This window comes from Vigna radiata, chromosome 5 (genome assembly GCF_000741045.1).
Source record: "Vigna radiata var. radiata cultivar VC1973A chromosome 5, Vradiata_ver6, whole genome shotgun sequence".
Taxonomy (NCBI): Eukaryota; Viridiplantae; Streptophyta; class Magnoliopsida; order Fabales; family Fabaceae; genus Vigna; species Vigna radiata.
In genome coordinates this window covers 18,601,703-18,623,375 of record NC_028355.1, presented here as the reverse complement: position 1 = coordinate 18,623,375, position 21,673 = coordinate 18,601,703, and the positions used below count along the sequence as shown (strand labels likewise).

Here is a 21,673-nt window from a genome sequence, read left to right as displayed (position 1 = left end):
TAGTTACCCAAACAGGTCCTATCTGACTTCACTTAACTTCATTTCATTCTCTCTGTACAACTAACAACCCAAACTCTACCCAGAAAACAAAAAGCTACTCAAATAAAGAAAATGAAGCGTTTTCTGAGGCAGTTGTTTCTGTTAGAAATTTTGTTGCTTCTATCACTGATCATCATTGAATGGCTATTTCCATGGCAGTTTATGAGATTCACCTAATCGAATCTCGAAGATTCCATTTCTCTTCGTCAGCTTGGGAGACTGTTTATGCTGAATGCGTGGCGGTGATTCTATGAAATAATTATAAGCTGCCCTTCAGTGAAGTGCTGCGATGGGAAGCGTTTTCAGTGGAGGTGGACGTTTCAGATATTCCAAGGCTGAAAGAGATGCTTAGTGCAATTCCAGAGAGAGAATACAGGAAACTCAAGCATGGAGTAAGGGATTTGATGCCTTTCACATGATCTTACATTCCATCTGGTTCTGGAGATTAGACACAGATATCAAATAATTGTCCTTTAATCATTAGTATATATATATATATATATATATAGAGAGAGAGAGAGAGAGTTATTTTTCTGTAGGCTTTGAACACATTAATTTGGAAAGTTGGCCGTTTAAGGTACTGATTAAAACAAACTATAATTTGTATCGTAGCATGGTAATATTTAATCTATATTATCTATTAGGTTATATTTATTTTTAAATTTTATTTATTTTGTATTTATTTACTATCACATGTACATACAAATTATTTTACTATTTTATTTTAAAATTAATTTATCTATACTAATTTTTTATTTTTTATTTTATCTTTTTATAACTTTTAATTCATTAATCATTTAATAAATTATTAAAGAATAACTTATATTTTTTATACTATTTTTTTCATTTTTAATTTTATTTTTTTGTGATTTATAATTATTTGATCATTAATAAAATTAAATTGAAAAAACATATATTTTATTTTTATTTCTTAAACTAATATTATATATATATATATATATATATATATGTATATATATTAATAAAAAAATTATATTAGTATATAAAAGATTATCTTTCTAAAACATTGTTTTATTATTTTTATTCATTTAATTTATTTTTAAACTAATTTATCATAAAAAAATAACAATTTATTTTAATTCTATTATTTAATATCTAATAAATTATTATTTTAGTTCTTAAATATAACTATTACTTTTTCAAATTTGAGATTCATATCTCCAAAATGTGAATTATATATAAATTTCGAATTGCATTGTAAATCAATTTAATCCTTTAAGTATTTCTAAAATTTATTTTTATTTTTAAAATAAATAAATAAATAATTCTTTGTTCTTAGACACATGTAATCATCATTAAAACAATTTCTAATACATTTTCAATATGTTTATAATTAAAAAATAACTTAAATTTAAAATATTAATTTTTGTACTATCCTTTTCATTTTTAGTTTTATTCATTTATAATTTTTAATTACTTTGTGATTTAATAAATTATTAAAGAGTAACTTATATTAAAGTATTAATTGTTTTCTATACTTTTTTCATTTTTAATTTTATTCCTTTATGATTCCTAGTTATGTATTTGGTCATTTAATAAAGTTAAATTTAGAAAAATATGTTTTACTTTTATTTCTTAAAATAATATTATTTAAAAATAATACATATTTTAAGTAATAAACTGTTTTCTACACTGACATTTGAACTAAAATATTACCAAAAGGGTAAACAATTCAAAGACAAACTTCAAACATTATTTGATATTTGAACTAAAATGTTACAAATAATGTAAAAAACTCAAAGACAAACTTGAAACACTACTTAAGACATAAAAGAAATTAATGTAATTAAGTTAAAAGAGTTATATTAAGTTATTTTAAAAATTTGATAATCAAATTATACAAAAAGTTTCATATAATTTCAATTTTGAGATAAAGTTTAGAGATTAAAAAGATATTAACTCTTTAAATAATTATATTTCTCACAAAATAGATTAAAAAATTATATTTAGTAGTTAATTTTAAAAGTTTAGTGATAAAAAAATCACACGTCTTAATATTATGAAGAAGACTGCATAGGAAACTGTTGACCAACCATAAATATCATGTAATTGTATCTAGTAACTTATTTAAAGATTATAGTTAGTAAAGATTTCCCACCATAAATATTTAAAATTTATATCCAACCATTTACTTGAATTTAATATTTAAAAATTTATATTCAATCATCTAATCTATGAAATTAAGCAGATTTGAATTAGTCGAATTACGAATTAATCCCGTAAGTTGTTCGGATTGTGAATTTATACTAAATTTTTTTAATGAAAATAATTATTTTCATTTTAAATAAATGACATATAATAAATTTTTGACTAAAAAAATGACATGTATAATTTTAATAATGAGATTATCATTTTATATGACTTATTACTAAATTTTAACAAAATAATATCATATTAAAAACAAATTTTAAAATTTAAAATATATCTACAAATTTATAAATATTAAAATATAAATGAGTCAAATATCTAAAAAAAATTAACTAGTTATCTAAATTCAACCATAATTATTTATTTTATTCAATTTTATTTATCCAATATTTCCTGTTTATCTAATTCGAGTTCGGTCAGGTTTTTCCTCAGCCCTACTGCTGACTTTATTTATGCACCTCCATCAACAGTTGAAATTTCCCAAATATTCATACATGATATATTTTTTAAGTGTAGAATTTGTAGAAGTATACAATTTAAAAATATTTTTTTCAGATAAAAATATATCTTAAATTGTATAATCGGATTCATATTTCAAATTAAATATAATATATTTTTATATTTCAAAATATATTTTGAATTTCTATATTCCAAAATACATTTTGGATTTCTTAATTATTCGATCCAAAAGTATTTCCAGATTATACTGGTTGAAAACATATTCTAAATTGGACTACTTAATCCAGAAACGTAATCTAACAATTCAAAAAAAATCTGAATTTTGTAATCTAAAAATACAGTTTAGATCTATTTCTTCCAAAATACATGTTCATATGGTGCAATTCTAAATACATATTTTATTTTATTATAAATTACATAATTCAAAATAAAATTTCAAATTGTGCAATTTTAAATGTTTCTTGCCCATAATCAAATTGGACATTTTCACATCTATGAAGGTGCAGGAAAGTATGGAGTAATAAAAGAAACTGACGGAAAGATTGGTGTATTTGTCATCTTAGGTTTTTCCGAGAAGAGTCTAGGAATAGCAATAACCCACAGTGAAACACGACAACCTCATATGCCTTTGTTTCTTCTAAGCCCAATATTAGTTGCTAAAATTGGACAACATTCTGTTTTCAAATAGTCGTTTCATGTAATTGCTAAAAAATTCAAGATACTTTGTTTTGACTAGAAACGCACACTTAAATAAATTATTCTTTCTTAAAATACTATCATCCCATTAACAATAAATATATATATATATATATATATATATATATATATATATATATATATATAGAGAGAGAGAGAGAGAGAGAGAGAGAGAGAGAGAGAGAGAACATCCAGTTTGAAGGTCTGTTTCCAAGAATCACCTAACCCATAAAGAAAAGCAGATGCTGATATTTGTATACCAATTTAATGGAATAAGCAGCCCTTTCCACTGTGCATAGAGATTGTCTACTATACTTGTAAAACACATGTGTAAACTCTTATGTAAAGAAAAAGGTTGAGGAAACTCATACAAGAATTGGAAACAAAACATACCAGGAATGAGAAAAGAAAAAAACAATTCCCATTTCACAATATAATGGAATGAATTTAAGTATACCTTGTAACTACAACTGGTGAAAAAAAAAATTAAATAAACCTAAATCGCATAACCTTGAACATGAGCGTAATCAGATGAAAAAGGATTTTCTTTGTTGATTACGTATTAAAAAAACTGTCAGTGAAGACTTCTTACAGCGCTTAAACTCTGGCCCGGGATAAAAATAGAATCAACCATACGGCCAAACTATGTAATAAGAGTAAGCTATAACTATGGAAACTTGAAAAAGCCTGTAAGTAATAATTTCCCCCTCAAAAAGACGTAGGCGCAAATGAGTACGGCATTTGCAACTGATAGTTCCACTGGATTAACACTTGTAAGGTAAAACTTCACCCAATATTTCTAATCTTCGGTAATCCTTTACCCAACATTCAGCTCCAACAGTTCTATCGGCCAAAATACCAAACAAATAACTCGAAAAGAATAACATTCTATTACCCGAGAGAGAATTCAAGAGTGGTTAAACCAGGGTCCAACTGCACCATTCACATGGCCGTTGCTGTGGATCCCCACACCATTTGGGATGATTGAGGGAGGTAGTCCCACAGCCATAGGAAGCGAGGCAGCTGGATACAATCCATGGGTGTGAGGGAGAGCATGGGGGCTCACAAGAGGGCTCCCTGCAGGACTCCCTTTACGCTGTTGAATGGCATGGATCTGCCTAAGCCCATCTTCATGAATGCGTGATAGTGTTTCCAACTCTTTCAATGACAAAGCCTCCAGACCAGCGCCGTATAGAGGGGCATGCCTTGACATTTCCTCCTGGAGTGAGGCCTCAAGTGTGTGAATATATTGCTGCAGAGGGAAAACAAAGGCAATTAACCTACAGTATAGGCCACGGATAACAACAGACACTAGCATCGATTTCAAACATCCTCTGAAGATCCTTACTAGAAGCAATGACAGGATCGTTACTAATCATGGTAACATGGACATTTTACATTACTTTCGCCAAGCCAGAAAAGTACAACTTCAAAGAAGCTGATTTTGAAGTTTGAATTACCCTGATTTTTGAGCTATAAATTGGACAAAATAGAAGAACAAAGCAATCTACCATTCTTAGTAGAACACAACATCGGCCTACGTTAACAAGAAAATGTTTTATAAACACCTAAAATGATGATCTACACCTATTGAAAAAAAAAAAGAAAAGCTTTAAGGATATGTGATATGATAAGAGGAGAGAGAGAGAAATAAAAGGTGTACAATAAGTGTCTTTCAAAAAAAAGGTGTGTGTATCACTATCCATTAACAATACCTAGTCAAACTCATGTTACACATTAATTGTATCCACTCAAGGATGATTTTAAGGATACCCAACAAACAACTGCTCAAAATCCAGCTAAGCACGACAGGCAATACATTACATATCAAACTAGTTGAAAAAGCTAGTTCCACAGCTGAAATAGGTTTAACTCATATAAGTTGAACATGAAAACATATAAGGCGATAAACAACTAGCAAATGATAAAAACACTACGAAAAGGACAAATTCTATGTCAATACAGACCTGGCAAGCTTGCAACTTTGATTCCATGCCATCAATATATGCTTCACACCTAGCAACCTGCTCTTCCTTCTCACGCTTTTCCCCTTCAGTTTGTCCAACCGTTTGAGTCAATCTACGGACTTCGTCTTCAAGTGATTGCCGAATTTCCTCCCGAGTCACATTCTCTGTCGCAAATCTTTTCAGTTCTTCATCAAATCTCTTGCGTGCAGCTTCAGCATTCTTCAATCTCTCAGCAAGGGCATTTTTCTCCTTGACTACTTTCTGTAAGTAATAAAATTCACATGAATTTTCAATTTGAGCCCATTATACACAATGAAAAATTAAGGGTCGTCTAATTTGAAAAATAAAACTTCTTGATTTCATTTCCTGTTTTAACTTTAGATACAAGTTACAAAAAGCCACACTGTTTTCACTTTCTTCCTGTTTTCAAAAGTTTATAGAGTAGATATTGAAGGAAAATAGAAATAAAAACCATGAAAAGTTGTTTTCACTAAATGAAAACAATTGATTTTCACCAGAAATGAAAATAGAAAACAAATTGTTTCACTGGCACCAAAATGAAAACAAATGTAACATTTTGTAATTAAAAAGTAAAGGAAAAAATCTTAAACCAAACAACCCCACTAATCAATTCAGAACCAAAATTAAGCTCCTTTCACTGCCCCACCATTTCTAAGAGTGCTACAGAAAATATATGAATATCATCACTATAGGATTATTTCAAACACCTGTTGATGCATACATATCACCATGAGATTTTGATGATAATCGACAAGCAAGTAAAAGAGAATATAAAATAGTTAATCATGTTATTTTCTATCAAGTAATTTGATAAATGAAATAAAGGATGACTAAACAGAACTTTATAGCTCATGATTCAAGTCAAGGACCAACTCTTTTAAAATCTCATGGGGTTAATTGGCAAATCGGATCCTCTGCGGCAAGCAAAAAGAGAGAAAGAGAGGAAGAAGGATAGAGATAAAAAGGATGAAGCAAGCTGGAGGGATATGGTGCTAGAGTAGATCCAGCCCCATTAATGCAAGCCTAGGAATGACTTATACCAGTAATACGCCCTTACACACAAAAAGAACTTTGGACTTGAAGGTTGGAAAAAGTATGAGAGCCCACTCCGACTTGTACTGAAAGTAGTATTTAATTAGACGTATGGCACCAGGTAGGATCAAACTCATTCCTAACACAGGAGCAACCTGTCAGCTGAAAAACTAGGTAGAACTAATAGCTGAAGACCATCTTTCATGAATTAGCGTAAACAAAGCATGGACAACATTCGCCCATACCAGAGTTTATAGGAAGGATTGAAAGAAGGGGAACATAGCAAGAATTAAAGGTGAAGTTGTCAGATAAAGCAAAAGCAGTAGTAGATTTCATACTGAAGATTGTAAATGCCATGATTCCCCTAGATTGAGCATATAGATGCCTTGGACTTTAAAAGATCCATAAGTACACTTACATATGCACCATGTATGAGAAAAATTTAACTGGTATTGCCTTCAAGATGCACTCAAAAAAATGTAAGAATAATCATTATAAACATAAAAGTTATTGTGCAGTGCACAGCGTTTAAAATTAGCATAGCAGAACAATTTTCTTTTTTCATCATAAGCATAAAAGGTATTGTGCAGTGCAGTGTTTAAAATTAGCATAGCTGAAATTTATTTTTTTATTTTCAATGTAAAAATCAAACTTTTTAAAAAATACCTTTAATTCATCACGTTTCCGAGACTTCAACTGAGAAAGTTGTGTCTCTGCATCATGTAAACGGTCATGAAGAGCTTTCTTCTCTGCAGAGAGCTTCGCAATTTCATCATCACGTTCTGAGCGAAGCCATTCAAGCTGACTCTCAACTTCTTGAGCTTGTTCAGCTAGTTCCTTCTTTTCACGAGAAAATCGATCCATCTCAGCCCTCATTTCAGACTGTTGAATCATGAAGTGCGTTAGACCTAAATTCTCCATTAGCAATTAACATGAGATAACCACAGTATGTTATCAACTAAGTATTGAAATACCTTCAATCGGTTGTTTGTCACTTCAGATTCACTTAGCTTTTGTGATATAATAGCTTTTTCCTTAGCCATATTAGAAATCTCAGTTTTGCTTTCTTCACGAATGCGAAGAATTTCATCCTCGCTAGCACACAACTGGTGCCATAGTGCAGCCCTGTCCACATTTGCAAGTTCAGCAACTTCACGCATCATACTCAAAACAGGCCTGATAAACTCCTGCTCCTCACAGACCAAAGTAACCAATATATCCAAATCAAAATCTACTTCGCGACCACTGTCAGTATTGCTAGTGGCACGGTCAACAAGCCTCTTCAGCGTCCTCCCCCTATAAGATTCATTGGCAAACCATCTAAACATTATCATGTAGAGCAGTTTAACAAACTCTTTCACGCAAGGATCTATAGAGAGGGCCAAATTTTCAGCAAGGCCAAGAACAGAAGTATAATCATCCCTCTGAACTCCCAATTGCTCACAGGCATCTCCCTCTGTAGAACCATCTGTATGTTGGAAATTTTCAGAAACATATCTTCCATTATTATTCAATCTTTGGGAAAGACGGCTTTGCAATACCAGGGCTACAGACTGAGCACTTATTGCACCACGAGCTACAGCTCTCTCAAATGTTTGGGAAGCTTCAGCAACAAGACAGGGAATAGATAACATCTCAAACAGTATATAAATATCAGAAAAATGACGACTAGCTTGATAAGCCTGCTCATCAATCACATGCAGCCCACTGGGAGAAGTGCCATGTTCACCGAATAAGAAAATCCCGCAAGGAAGAGCTGAGCAATTGTCACCATAGTCATCGTCACAATCAATGTCCCTGAGTATGGTTTCAGCAACATCCCCCCAACTATTTATAGTCTTACTCAAAAAGTCAAGGACGCAAGGTGACACCTCAAGACCTAGATTTTTTAGCCTGACACGAACAGACCTAACCTGCATAAAGGGGAAATCATGTTACAAATGCTTCTTGAAACATTTGATGATTTGTCTTCTTACAACTTTTACACAATAAACATCCATTTTTAAGTTGGCACCCTTTTTAATGATTTTGACAATACTAACAATTTCACAAGATGTAAAGCTCATTAAATGATGTGGCAAAGCATTATTGAATGCTAGTAAGAACATTTTTGCACAGACAGTGCATTAAATAAATTATAAACAGCGTAACATTGTGCAATTCCCAACTATTTATCTTCAAAGCTTACTGCTTCAGGGAGGTGTTGACATTGAGATGCCGCTTTGAATATAAAATCTATCGCTGTAGCAAGGGGTTCATCATTTGAGTCATTCAAAAGATCAAAAGACTGAAACAGAATGCGTTCCCACACTTCACTACCACACTCCAATTGACTAAGAGCCCCAAAAACCTGAAAAATAGAATGGCATTAATAAGAGAAAACCAATGCAACCATATTCGCGGTCATGTTCACAAAGGTGGAAATGCAGCACAAGTGTAACTACATTAGGATTGATCCCTGAATTAATGAATGTGATGAAACAATTCAAAGAAGGTATTTCGAAAAAAAAAAAATATTAGTTTCTCACTGGTATTCGTAAAGTAGGTTCTGCATCTGTCTTTTGAAGACGCTCAAGAAGTGCATAGGCAGCAAGTGGGTGTTCAGACTGCTCAACCAATTTAGGTACCAAAGCAACAAGGTCAGCTTGCAAATGCTTAGGAGCTTTGTCCAATACAAGAGTAATTTTTTGTGCAGATTGAGGCCGACGTCTTGGTTCTGGACAGCCTTGAGGAACAGCCCCATCCAAAGCTCTTAATGAGTTTACAATCAAACCTAAAAGCTCCTCAGACTGTTCTGGCCACTTGGTCTGAAATTTCAAAATTCATACAATCAAAACTAGAGATATGTGAAACAAAATACACCTCGAATGAACATTAAAAAAAAGTTGCACCTTTGACCGAAATGATGCACTTTCTGATGCGGTGGCAGATGTCTCTGGTGGACAAATAGGATGTCCAGGAACAGCTTTTTCCTGAATACCATTTCCTTTTAAATCAGAACTCTGCACAGCAGATGTATTACTGCTTTCTTCAACAACAGAATCCAGCCTCTCATTACCAGGAACTCGTGCAGACTCCATTGTTCCACTTTCTCTTTCACACTCAAGAGGAGTAGCAGTTCCACTTCCATCTGAAGAAGGTTTAGAACATGCATCAACAGAATCAGCAACGGGACCTACTTCAGAAGGTTGACAGCACTCGACCATTATATCTAATAGTAAATCTATGATAGCTTGCTGCAAGACTTTAACTCCCATCAGCAAATTCATCAAACTTGGGGAAGATTCATCAGCTTTGGTGGCCTTCTTCCCATCACAACTACCAGACAGCTTGGTAGGTAGAAGCAGGCGCTTCACTTTTGCAGGATCATCAAGATAGACCCGAAGACCAGTAAGAAACCCTGCAATTGCACCAGCATCCATTAGAAGTTTCTCCCTTAAAGTAACTTGTGGCTGAGAAGGATTATCTCCATATGTTAAATGGAATCCAGCTCTAGAAAGAAGATTTCTGAAAATATCTTCCTCATCTCCACTTATCCCTTCACTGTCTTCAGAGTCAATGAGCTCATCAGGGTCAGTTGTCAATGCATCTTGATCATCCTCTGATGCTAAAACCTGGACATTGAAGAAAATATCAGATGATGTGTATGCAACCATATGATAAGAGCAACCAAAATTTAATATGACAAGTAGGTATTATAAAATCCATAACAAAATCCCGATTTTACATGTGAGAAGCTAAGATGTAATACGTATAACCATTTTTATCTTTCACATAAGGCATAATCATAACATATCATATGGCTCAGGTATGGGATAGAAATCTGCTTACAAATTTTTATTGTACAATAAGAAGTTCAAGGGATGCAAAATTATGAACTGAAGCATTAATCAACTTCTGTAACTCGTGACTTATCAGCTTGTTCCATGCATCTTATCAGCTAATCACAAGCAAAAGTTCCAAGGAAGAGGCCATATTTCCTAACTGGCTTGTTCCGATCTTACATTAAAAATGAGTCATAAAAAAAAGATATTATATGTTAAATTAGTGACATGTCAGAGGCAGAAGAGCCAGTTCAAATCAATAACTATGAATACAGGATTACATGTAGTCTCATCTCTAAAGTCAAGAATAGGTCATCCTATGATGGTAGGAGGAAAGTCTTAAAACATGGGGCAAGAACATTTGGTCCCTATCAAATGATATTTGTAAGTACAATGTAACACGGAGACAAGCAATCCATAAGGACTTACCTCTAAATCGGAAAACTCAAACCAAGGACAGCAATCCAATATTTCACATACAAAAACAACAGTGTCACGTACAAGAAATCCTGCATCCACTTCTAACATATCAGACACCTTCATGAATTGCAAAACAGAATTATTCCACGTCTTTGTGCAGATAGAAGATTCTTTCCACACTGTCTTGGCTGGGTTCTTTTGATTCACAACAGCCATCCTGTATCTCACCCAGAAATTTTTATCGGGATCACTACCAACAGCCTGGTCGCTCTCTAAATAAATACATATCGTGTCGAACGACTCATATACACCTGGGTCATGGAAAAGTAAGCTTAATCAAAGAATAAAAACATAAAAGTTTACTACTGCTACTACTACCAGTGAATAAAATGCAGGAGATAATTTTTGCAAGAACACCTACCAATTCGAAGTTCACATCCACCAGCTTGAAAGAATTTACTGAAGATTTTTCGTGTCTCCATTATTTCCTTGAAAGACAAGAAATTCTCAACTTTCCATGTAAATGAACTTCTTTTGCCAGAATTATCCAGAGGAGAGCCACTGCTGCTCAACTCAGAATCATGCTCAGTAAAATCCTGCATTATTGATGTCTCCTTCAATATAAGAACCTCAGCAGAGAATATGACAGTGTCCTGGACAAGAAAACCTGAATCTTGATCAAAGAGACTGGTGAGTGTCACAAATTCACGCCAACCCCAATCCTTTGCAGCTTTTGAATAGCGGTTCTGAGATTCCTTGGTGACAGATTTATCCTCCATCTTTTGGTTCACAACTGATAAACGATGACTAACAAAACAACTCCAATCACTGGAAGTATTTCTTGAATCTGTAACTTCAAGAAACACTGAAAGGTGACATGGTGGCTGAGACTGCCCTGATAGCATCAAAATCACATAAAAATTCATCAGACTCCACCTTTTTATCAAAATCTAAAAGTATTCGCTGTATTTAAATATACTGAGTGACTATTATATTCACACATCAAAACCCAATATCTGGATTATCAATTAAGCTAATGGTGGTACCAGTAGATATGCAACTATAAGCATGAAATATCAGATACAATGAAAATTTTAAAGACAGAATAGCTGACAAAACTGCAGCAAGAATGCCCTTTCAATTCTACCAATATAGGCAATAATTGCACTAAAATGCTTACAATATCACATCTAATGTAGTTTTGACTCAAACAATACCGCAAATATTTAATAGGCCTAAGAAAGTGGTTCACAGAAAATGAAAATAGATTTGCAAAACAAAAGTATTGCACACCTCGAGGGTAAACAATAAGTCGACAATCCCTATTACCAATCTGAAACCTCCGGCTCTTGATGCACAGACCCGTGATTTTCCTCTTCTTTAGCAAATCCTTCAATCTAGTAAAATTCTCAATTCTCCAAGTGAACTTTCCAATATGCCCATCAGACTTCCTAGCACCACTCCCGCTTCTCCCGGCAATCACAGAACCATTCTTGGAGAAGCTGCTAAACTCCTTGATCACATGAAATGAGGTGCTAAAAACAGCGGTGTCATCCACCAAAAACCCCGAATCCACACCGATAAAATCCGACATTTTCATGTAATCATTCCATCCCAAGCTGGTATTGTCACCGCTCTTATTATCAGCAGCAAAGCGGCCATAAGAATCCCTATGCATGTGATTGGAACCAGGCCTCTGGTTCAACACAGACATCCTAAACAAACACCAACAACTCCTATCAGATAACACCACAGTCTTATCCGTGTCCTTGCTCTCCAGACACATAGACAAATACTCGACCCCATTCACAGAGCTCTGGTAAACACTTATTCTCAAATTACATTCCCCCGCAGGGAACACCGGGCTCATTATCTTTTGTGTCTTGATCATCTCCTTAAACAGACTGAAATTATGCACTTTCCAAGTGAACTTACCACTCAACACATCAGACACGGGACCTGCAACAACGGAGGAACTTGTCGAAGACGAAGAGGAAGATGAGGACTGCAACTCATTGTTGTCCCGCGTGAAATTAACGGACTCATTGAGAATGAGAATATCCGCAGTGATCAAAACAGAATCCGTATTGAAGAGGTATCCCAATTTGGGGTCAAAAACAGTGGAAGAGGGCGTGAAATCGCACCAACCGTGCGATTTCTTCTTACTGGAGAATCGATGCCAGGAATCTCGGTGAATGGTTTTGGAATCGTCGGCCACGTTCACGATTGCCAACCGATAACTCGCAAAACAGTCCCATTTGGAAGAGGAGGTACCGCGAGGGTCCATGATTTGGAGGTAGATGGAGATGTACCCTGGAAGGGCCTGTGAGTCACCCTTGGGATATATTAGCAACCGACAATCGTAACCGCCTACCTCGAAGTATTTGCTCCACAGTGCCCTAGCCTTTATTTTCGGGAAATTGTGCACCGTCCAACGACAAACGGCGGAGTACTCGCCTCGCCGATCCACCGCCACCGTCTCCTGAGCCCCGCCGCCACCGTCTCGCGACCCCACTGCCAGGTCCTCCGCCGCAGCGGCGGAGGATGACGATGATGTTGCCGCCTCCGTGAACGACGGCGTGGAAGATAGCGAGGGAACTGCCTCGGCCGAAGCTTGCTTCATTGTTTCTTTTTCTTTCTTCTTGTTCTTGTTCGTGTTAGTAGTTTTCTCAGGAGTATTGAAATCTTAGACCCAGAGAGAGGAGGCAGAGAGAGATGTGGTGCAAGCGAGAGAATGAAAGCACACACACAAACAGGTTTGGACAACGTGGGCGCAAGATAGCACGGTGCGCCTCTTTCTTTTATGGCCTCATCCCTCCTGGCGCATGATAATAATCTTGCGCCTTTCTTTCTTCATTCTGTTTTCACAGGGTAGACTCCAGTGCAAGCAAACCTAGGTTTCTTTCTTCGTGCTGACTCTTGTCATCCGTTAGATTAGTACAATTGATGTGATCAATGGTTCTGGGCTTGGACCCATTATGAGTGCATGTATTTCTTTCTTCTTTCTGTTTTCATTGGATAGGTTGCAATGCAAGAAAAATTAGGTTTTTTTCATGCTGATCCTCTTTAGCCGTTGGATTACTACAGGGATGTGATCAGTGGCTCTCCACTTGGGCTCATTGTGCGTGCACGTGGTTCTGGGAAGATCTGGATCTTCTGTTCAACAACAACCACGTCATGCGGAGAGTTCGGGTTCGGAGTTGTATACGAATAGGGTGGATCGCATCGCATTGATTCCCACGATATTTCCTAGTCTGGGATACGCATTTTCCACCCTTTGATTTTCCTTAAACCATCATGGTTGAAATTAGGTTTGACTTTTTTGCTTCCATTTTCTTTTGTTGGGTGCTGGTATATGTGATGTCATGTGAATCATGATGCCATTAAGCAGATTGTTCTTATGAACAGAACTAAACTTTATCAAATTGATCTTATAAAAATAAATTAATAAAGGTCTAATTAAAATTTAAATTATTTATAAATTTAAATATTTTTAATAATTTTTTATAATATAGTAAATATTAAAATATTTTATATTTTAATTGAATCTTATCATTTAAAAATTATAAATAAAATTATAAAATTAATTTGATTTTTTGCTATGAAATTTTTTTCAAGTACTTGATTATATATGTTTTTGATGCATACATGCAAAGTTCATAAACATAATATTGGTATGATTAACATCAAAGTGTTGTTTTTTATGTGGATCTTATAGACATATAATGAATTAATAAGTATCCTAAAAACAATGTAAAAACATACAAATAAAAGAAAAAAAATAAAGGTAAAATATATGAGGATAAGATGAATGATAATATTGTGATAAAAAAAGTCAATCTAAATAAATGTTTGTGAAATGAAAGAAGTTATTGAAACACATAGGAGATTGGTTTATAGGGTAAAGTATGAAAATAAATACTTAAAACAAAATTGTGCATAAATCTTTTTGGAAACTTGAATGATTTTAAAGATACAACACTACTAATATTATCAACTACATCAATAGAAAATCAACATTTTAAAACTTCGAATATACATGTATAAGTCCTATATGAAGGAAAAGAAAGAAAGAAATTTCATATTAAATTAGGAAAGAAAACCATCTTCTCTGGTATGAAGTTTTTTTTGGCAAAGATAATAATGTTATTTGATGGTAATAAATGTAAATAACCATTAAATGACTATACATACCTACATATATTCAACAAGTAAACACAACCAAAAATCCTTTAATCACTCTAACACGAATAACAGAAGGAAATGTTGCAACATGACTAATCTTTTTTTTACTTGTAAAAATAATTATCAGTGGTTGTCACATTACTCAAATCAACTATTTATTTAAATACCAATACAGAGCTTTTTTTGTTTATAAATGAAATTATTATATTTGAATAAACATTTACTATTACTATTTTTGTTCATTTATATTTAATGTTTACATAATGAGAAGTAATGTAAAAAACATAAATGTGTAGTGTATCTTATACCTAATTTTTCAAATTTATATATTCAACAAGTACAAAATAAAATTATATTCTCTACAAGAGGATAAAATGCAATCACATAAATAAATCCAATAACTTTTAAATTAAGATTGACGAGATATATCATATTAAAATTACAATAAAGAAAGCAAGATAAAGATTGTAAATATAAAAAAATAAAGAAAATGAAATAATATGCATGATTGAACTTGTAAAGAAATCAAGTTGTGTATTATATTTGTTCATGAGTCTCATTGTAAATGTGAAAACACCAATCTTTTCCATGATACATTACATCATTTCAAATCTTATTTTTATCGAGAAAGTTGAAGGAAGTAATGAAAATTTTCGATTATAATAACTTTAATATTTTGATAATGTTCATCCTTACACTAGCTAGCTCAATTTTGACAATGCTTAATAATACTATATTGAAAAGATATATTGTGATGTTCTTTTTTTAGGCTAGACATGAGCAATATAGAAAAATGTTTCACTCAACATGAAATTTATACATAAACAAAATTACTCAAAAGATGAACACAGTAAGAAGTAAATCTATATTTTATGATGATAATGTGTTTGAATATACTTTTCTCATAAAAAGAATAATAAAAGCTATACTAGGTAGAATTAGAGAAAACCAATGATAAACTGATACACAAATGGAGTATATTTCCAAGAAGATTTGCAATCAAAATATAGAAAAATCCTCAAATAAGATTTGACTCCAAAAGTTAAGGGAGAACTTGATTAATTTTAGGGATTTTAATACTTTAATTTTCAATTTTTAATTCTGAAACCATTTATAGACACACGAGAAATGGTGTAAAGAAGCTAATATCATGAAAGTGAAAACTCAAAACTAATTTAGATAAAAGATTTATTTTGTAATTTATTCTTTCTATTTTTTCCTTTTTTATTTTGAGTTAGTGAGAAGTTTATATTTCATCTATTTGAATTAAACAAGTAATAGGAGCACAGTAATTTGGAGAAGTTGATTGTGTAGATTGAAGTCTTTTATTTGGTAAAGCTGGTTATTTACATATAAGGGAGTTTATTAACTATGTTAGTAAAATTAGTTGGATTTAAGTGTGCTGTATGTGAATATAATTGATGTTTAGTATAGAAATATGTAATTATTTATTAATTTATATGGGAACCCTTTTATATATTATTTATTTATTTATTTTAGAAATATGAATATTTGAAAAGAATAATTAATGTTTGCATTTGTATTGTAAATGATCTATATCGATTAATAAAGTGATTTTTTTTAACAATTCTTAGTACACACGTTTCACTACTAATCTTATCATTATTAATATAAATTATTTGATTATGTTATCTTTTAACTTTTTTAATTTTTTTATTCAATTAACTATCTATAATAAAAATTAATTATTTTATAATTATTTTTTATGAATATAGTTTTTGTAAATTTGATAATTTTTTATTTAAGTAATCATAATAATAATTAACTTCATTTTTTTTATTATCTTAATATAAAAATAAACTGATGAGTGCAAATTTTTGCTTTAAAATGTTCACTACTAAAATTTATACAGAATTATCCTAAAACTAATCTAAAATTTATTATTGCTTTTAATGAAACAAAAAAAGAAAAAGACTCAAACTTGCAAAGACACACATTCACAGTCTCTCAGTTAACTTACCACTTTTGTTCACTCCAAACCCAAACCCAAACCCGAAAACCCATTTCTCAGTCTTCGGCTTCAGATCTACCATGACGCCGCCGTTGAAGGCTGTGACGTTGACGCACGTGCGCTACCAGAAGGGCGACCGCCTAGGGCACTTCCTGGCATGGATTTCCCTCGTCCCCGTCTTCATCTCCTTAGGCGGCTTCGTCTCCCACTTCCTCTTTCGCCGCGAGCTCCAAGGCATGTTCTTCGCGCTCGGCCTCATCTTGTCGCAGTTCATCAACGAAGTCATCAAGACCTCCGTCCAGCAGGCACGGCCCGCCACCTGCGCACTCCTGGAGATGTGCGACTCACACGGCTGGCCCTCCAGCCACTGCCAGTACATGTTCTTCTTCGCCACTTATCTCACTCTTCTCTCCCTCAAAGGTCTCACCTTCTGGCACGTGCGCGACAACCCTTTCCTCCACCTCCTCACGTGGTCCCTCGCGCTCCTCACCATGTACTCTCGCGTCTACCTTGGTTACCACACTGTTGCTCAGGTCCTCGCCGGAACTGTGCTTGGGGTTTTTCTTGGTGCGGTTTGGTTCTGGGTTGTTAACTCCGTTTTGCACCCTTACTTTCCTCTTATCGAAGAGAGCGCGTTTGGGAGAAGGCTCTATGTGAAGGACACTTCTCATATTAGTAATGTGTTGAAGTTTGAGTATGATATGGCCAGGGCTGAGAGACGGAACTTGACGTCTAATTCTAAGGAGGATTGACTGGTATGTTGAAACCTTCATGATTATCTTTTGGATATGCTATTCAATGTGATGCTAATTCTTAGGATTGTTGAGTGAGGCTTGAGAATTGTGAGAGATTTGAATTTGGTTTGGAATTGTTTGTTGGATGAAACCTAGTTGTGGTTTTGCTCTAGAAGATCAACGTGGAGGCTTGGAAAATTTTGTTTTATTACGTGATTGTGGGGTCATACTGAAATCAAATTCATGTCTCCTTTTTCTAGTCTCAAGTGAGTACTATTAGTGTTATTTTTACTGAAAGATGTAAACATATATTTTTTATAAAAGGATGTTCTTGATCATCATTTTGTTTTATTTGTATTCTCTGGTTGATTAATCTTGTGAACCAATGCTGTTCAGTGTGTACCTTTTAGTTGGATACTAGTTGTTTGTGATGGTAGATAATGTGGTTGCTGAAATGCTTGCCCTGTTTATTTTGATGCTATTTTTTGTGTGAATTTTCTATCTAGTTGGTTAAGTGTATTGTTTGGACAAGCGTTTCGTTAGGTTTCTAAGAAAAAAAAAGTAATTAAACTTGCTCCGGAACATAAAATTTGCTTATGCATAAGCTAATTTAAAGTTCTCTTATGTGATTTCTTTAAATTTTATATTTTAACTTGCATAAGCTAATTCTAACTTATGAATAAACTCATTTTTTTTTCTTCTACAATCTTTGTGGAGAAGTTTGTCCAAGGCTCTAAGTTCACATGCAAAACAAAGCACGTCATAGACTAACATACTGCTGAACCAGCCAAAATGAGAGCTTCAGATACTGTGAACTGAAGCTCAAGGTTATTCGATATTTTGATTGCTGCCATTATCATTAGAATTAGGACACCGAGACCCCCTTTACTGCATATTGTGGTATTCCTCTCTGAATCTCATTCCATCGATGATAATTTGAGTATGTTTCTTCTTTATATTTGTGATATGAAGTTTGTTATATCCCTGTGGCATTCTGAAATAGGATGGACAAATTTCATGGCTGGAAAATAGGAAATCTAAGTGGTGGCTCTCAATTATGTTTTGTTTGATACATGATCCAAGAATCATAACATAATTAGAAACTTAGAACAGACTTGATACCAGGTGACACAGATGTGATACCTAGTGGACACGGGGATGCAACAAATTTTTAAAATTTTAAGATGCATGGCTAAAATACAACATATACTAGTAACATGAAAAATAAATCTTAAAACGTGAGAGGGAATTTATTCGTTTTAAAATTGACACAAGTTATTGTAGACTGGATAGAATGCTATAAATGATTCAAGTATTGTGATGTTCTCATTTGTGTGTATAAAAGTTCAAAATTGAATTGAAAATAAATGTAAGATACAGTTAGTAGTACTCAAATGCACTTTTAGTTCAGTTGATGAGACTGGGAGAATTATAATGCAAGGGACACATTGTCTTGTTCACAAGGGAAAGGTCATTGAAGGGATGGGAAATAAACCAATTTACTACCATGTACATGGAATAGTTAAATAATTAAGGGTAATTTAGTTCAATTAGTGTAATATTTTCTATCCCCTCCAAGTTTCCCAATTCTGGAGAGATGCTAAAATTGATCGATGTGGGATTTTAACCCTATACCCTCCATTTCCTTTCAACCAAACACTAAGGAAACTTTAGTGAAGTACCCTATACGGGTTTGAAAGTTGGTAACTATTTTGAAGTTTGTGCTTATTTGAATCAGCTGTTACTTAGTTAGCTAGTGAACTAGAGGGAAATGATAGACAAGAGCTCTTAGACTTCTTGTGGGGATTAGGAAGAAGACAAAGGATTCTCAAATTTCCTAGGACTGAGATGTAAATTTGAAATTTCTGTAATACGAGGACAACCCCTAGATTTTGGAATCACATTTGATTCATATTCAGGGAGAAGAGCGATATCCAGTGAAGGTTTTCTTTTACTATCTGTTTTTCTGTTTTTCCTACCCCAGTTCTATAGTCTATTCTGACAAGTCACGATCCATGGATATTGTCCATTTTTTCTAATATTAGTTTGAACTATTCGAAGTTGGCCGCATGTCCTCTTAAGTATGATAGGTTGGTGATATAACTAAGTTGTGGAATAGAGGAGTTATACATTTTTCTGGCTTTGGAGTTTTGTTGATGGCTTGTAATTGTTTCTTAGCTTAGACTAGTGTTACACTCGCGAGGGGACTGTAAAGGTATATTTACGTTGATTATAATTGATATTCTTTATTGTTCATTCTGAATTATTTTCGTGGTATGCACGTCAAAACATGGTTAATATATCACCCAAGCTTCGCTTAATATTCAATTCATTCGAAAATAAGGAGCTTGATCTCTGGTGTAATTGGTCTTATGCTTATGAAATAGCCCAATTTTCTTTTTTATTTGTAATATTTTGGGTTTTAAAGTCTATTTCCTTTCCGTTCTACTGTCATGGATACTCAGAGGCTTATTTTAATTTAATTTTTTAAAACAATAAAAGATGGTTTGATTCAGGGCAATTTGTTTTTGTCCTTACAAAAGAAAATGTTAATATACTAGCATAATTTTTATCTACATTCCTTAATTCTTCCGTATTATCATTTTAAGAAGGCTTTGAAAAGGTCTAGTTTTGTCAAATATAAATAGTTGCATGGTAATGGAATATTTATGAGGCGTGTCATTTGTATGTCTTTTTTTCCTTGACATCTCTTAAGAATTATATGAATCTGGTTTTAATGTGAGGAAACAAGCATTTAAACAACCATAGATTTGACATGGGTGGATCAGTTGGGTTGGGATGGTGGTGAACGACGGCATGCTGCCGGGTCCTGCTACTTTTGTATACTGATTATTGATCTCTTATTGAACTTAATTTAAAAGGGAAGAACTTAATAGGTGAACTCTAGATGGAATTTTAAAGGGTCACTAATTCCACAGAAAGTAAATTTCAGGAAAAAACAACACAATTTATATTAACAAATTGTTTGGAAGAACCTAAGAAGTCCGTTAGTAAAAACACCATCGTTCCTTGGAGCCATCCACTAATATGTCAATTGTATGTTTTTACTTGCTGGTTTTTATATATCTGTTATAATAATCCATCCTGACAGCTCCAATAGCTATAAGATTACAAAACTGTATCTCCCTTTGAGTGTTAGCATAACTGGCCACTTATCTTTGGGATTTGTTGTCTCCTCAACAATTATTGTCATTAATGCATTCATTTGAAGGCATTGAGACTGCGATGTGCATGCTGTCATTTTAGTTTAATATTACCATATTGAGTTTATGCAAATGGTGGAAATATTGAAAATCATAACTATAAAGTCATGCATATGCTTATGTATATTTTGTTCTAACTGACCTTGTTTATCTGTTTTTCAGGCATATGGCTCCAAATTTTTCTTTTAGGATTTGTGTTCGTTGGTCTTTATGGCATTATTATTATATATAGAAACCTATTGGCTCAGTCACTCATAAATGGTACCAATGAAGAAAGCTGAAGAGCACAATTACATGATACAGTGATGTCTGTTGAATAGAACTGTGTAAAGATGGACGTGATGCTATAGATAGAGAAATGAATATTCTATCTTGTTTACTTACATGGGTTTTAAAAGATGTATTGACACAAATATAGCTAATGGTTTATTCAGAAGGGTTAGATATGTTTTTAGTCCCTCAACTATCATGTGATTTTAGATTTAGTCTCTCTTTCAAACTTTGGGACACTTTGATCCTTATTTTTAAGGAAACTGTAATATTTTGTTCTCCAAAAGTAACGCCATTAAAATTAAGATGAGCTGACTAATGGTGTGCTACATTATTTTTTCTTTTTCTAAAACTGAGTCAATTCTTTCTTGCTTTTCTCCCTCTGTCTCCTTTCCTACATCTTGTTCTGTGTGTGAATTGTTGGAAATTACTTGTTCAGTGTGTGAAGGTTTTGGGATGATAAGCTGAATGATTGGTATGATACGAACCATGGTAAGTTCGACGTAACTAAAAAGACTGGGTCTTATGATACGAACCATGGTAAGTTCATTTTCTCATTCTTTGAATTCTTCCACTATTTTAATTTCTTGATGTACTTTTAAAAGTTTTTCTCTCTTCATATCATTATTTAATGGTTATGGCATTGGTTCTTTTTTCTCAA

At 33.4% G+C, this 21,673-nt stretch overlaps 2 protein-coding genes across 3 annotated transcripts; one reads left to right on the top strand and one right to left on the bottom strand.

The window, feature by feature from the left end:
* Positions 1-3,887: 3,887 nt before the first annotated feature.
* LOC106761933 lies at positions 3,888-13,396 on the bottom strand. Its single transcript, XM_014645558.2, has 10 exons — positions 11,921-13,396; positions 11,049-11,522; positions 10,637-10,938; positions 9,275-9,997; positions 8,912-9,190; positions 8,572-8,733; positions 7,358-8,296; positions 7,050-7,265; positions 5,331-5,591; positions 3,888-4,615 (listed from the first exon to the last, which is right to left on the bottom strand). Exons 1-10 carry the CDS (start codon positions 13,248-13,250, stop codon positions 4,271-4,273), a joined length of 5,031 nt encoding a protein of 1,676 aa, XP_014501044.1. The 5' UTR covers positions 13,251-13,396; the 3' UTR covers positions 3,888-4,270.
* Positions 13,397-16,741: 3,345 nt separating this feature from the next.
* Positions 16,742-21,388, top strand: LOC106759950 (lipid phosphate phosphatase gamma). 2 transcript variants are annotated; one of them, XR_002667838.1, is made up of 3 exons: positions 16,742-17,539; positions 18,239-18,418; positions 20,905-21,388. XR_002667838.1 is itself a non-coding variant. In XM_014643353.2 (2 exons), exon 1 carries the CDS (start codon positions 16,865-16,867, stop codon positions 17,534-17,536), a length of 672 nt encoding a protein of 223 aa, XP_014498839.1. In that variant the 5' UTR covers positions 16,743-16,864; the 3' UTR covers positions 17,537-17,539; positions 20,905-21,388. The 2 variants fall into 2 exon arrangements, 1 of the variants encoding a protein (XP_014498839.1); XM_014643353.2 differs by lacking the exon at positions 18,239-18,418 and having other exon boundaries at positions 16,743-17,539.
* Positions 21,389-21,673: the final 285 nt, after the last annotated feature.

Excerpts from the sequence above, each read along its gene's own strand:
- LOC106761933 (XM_014645558.2), bottom strand. The coding sequence starts at position 13,250 with ATGAAGCAAGCTTCGGCCGAGGCAGTTCCCTCGCTATCTTCCACGCCG. Across the intron at positions 11,523-11,920 it reads ACTTATTGTTTACCCTCGAG|GGCAGTCTCAGCCACCATGT; the intron begins GTGTGCAATACT and ends TGATGCTATCAG. Across the intron at positions 5,592-7,049 it reads GGAAACGTGATGAATTAAAG|AAAGTAGTCAAGGAGAAAAA; the intron begins GTATTTTTTAAA and ends TATTACTTACAG.
- LOC106759950 (XM_014643353.2), top strand. The coding sequence starts at position 16,865 with ATGACGCCGCCGTTGAAGGCTGTGACGTTGACGCACGTGCGCTACCAG.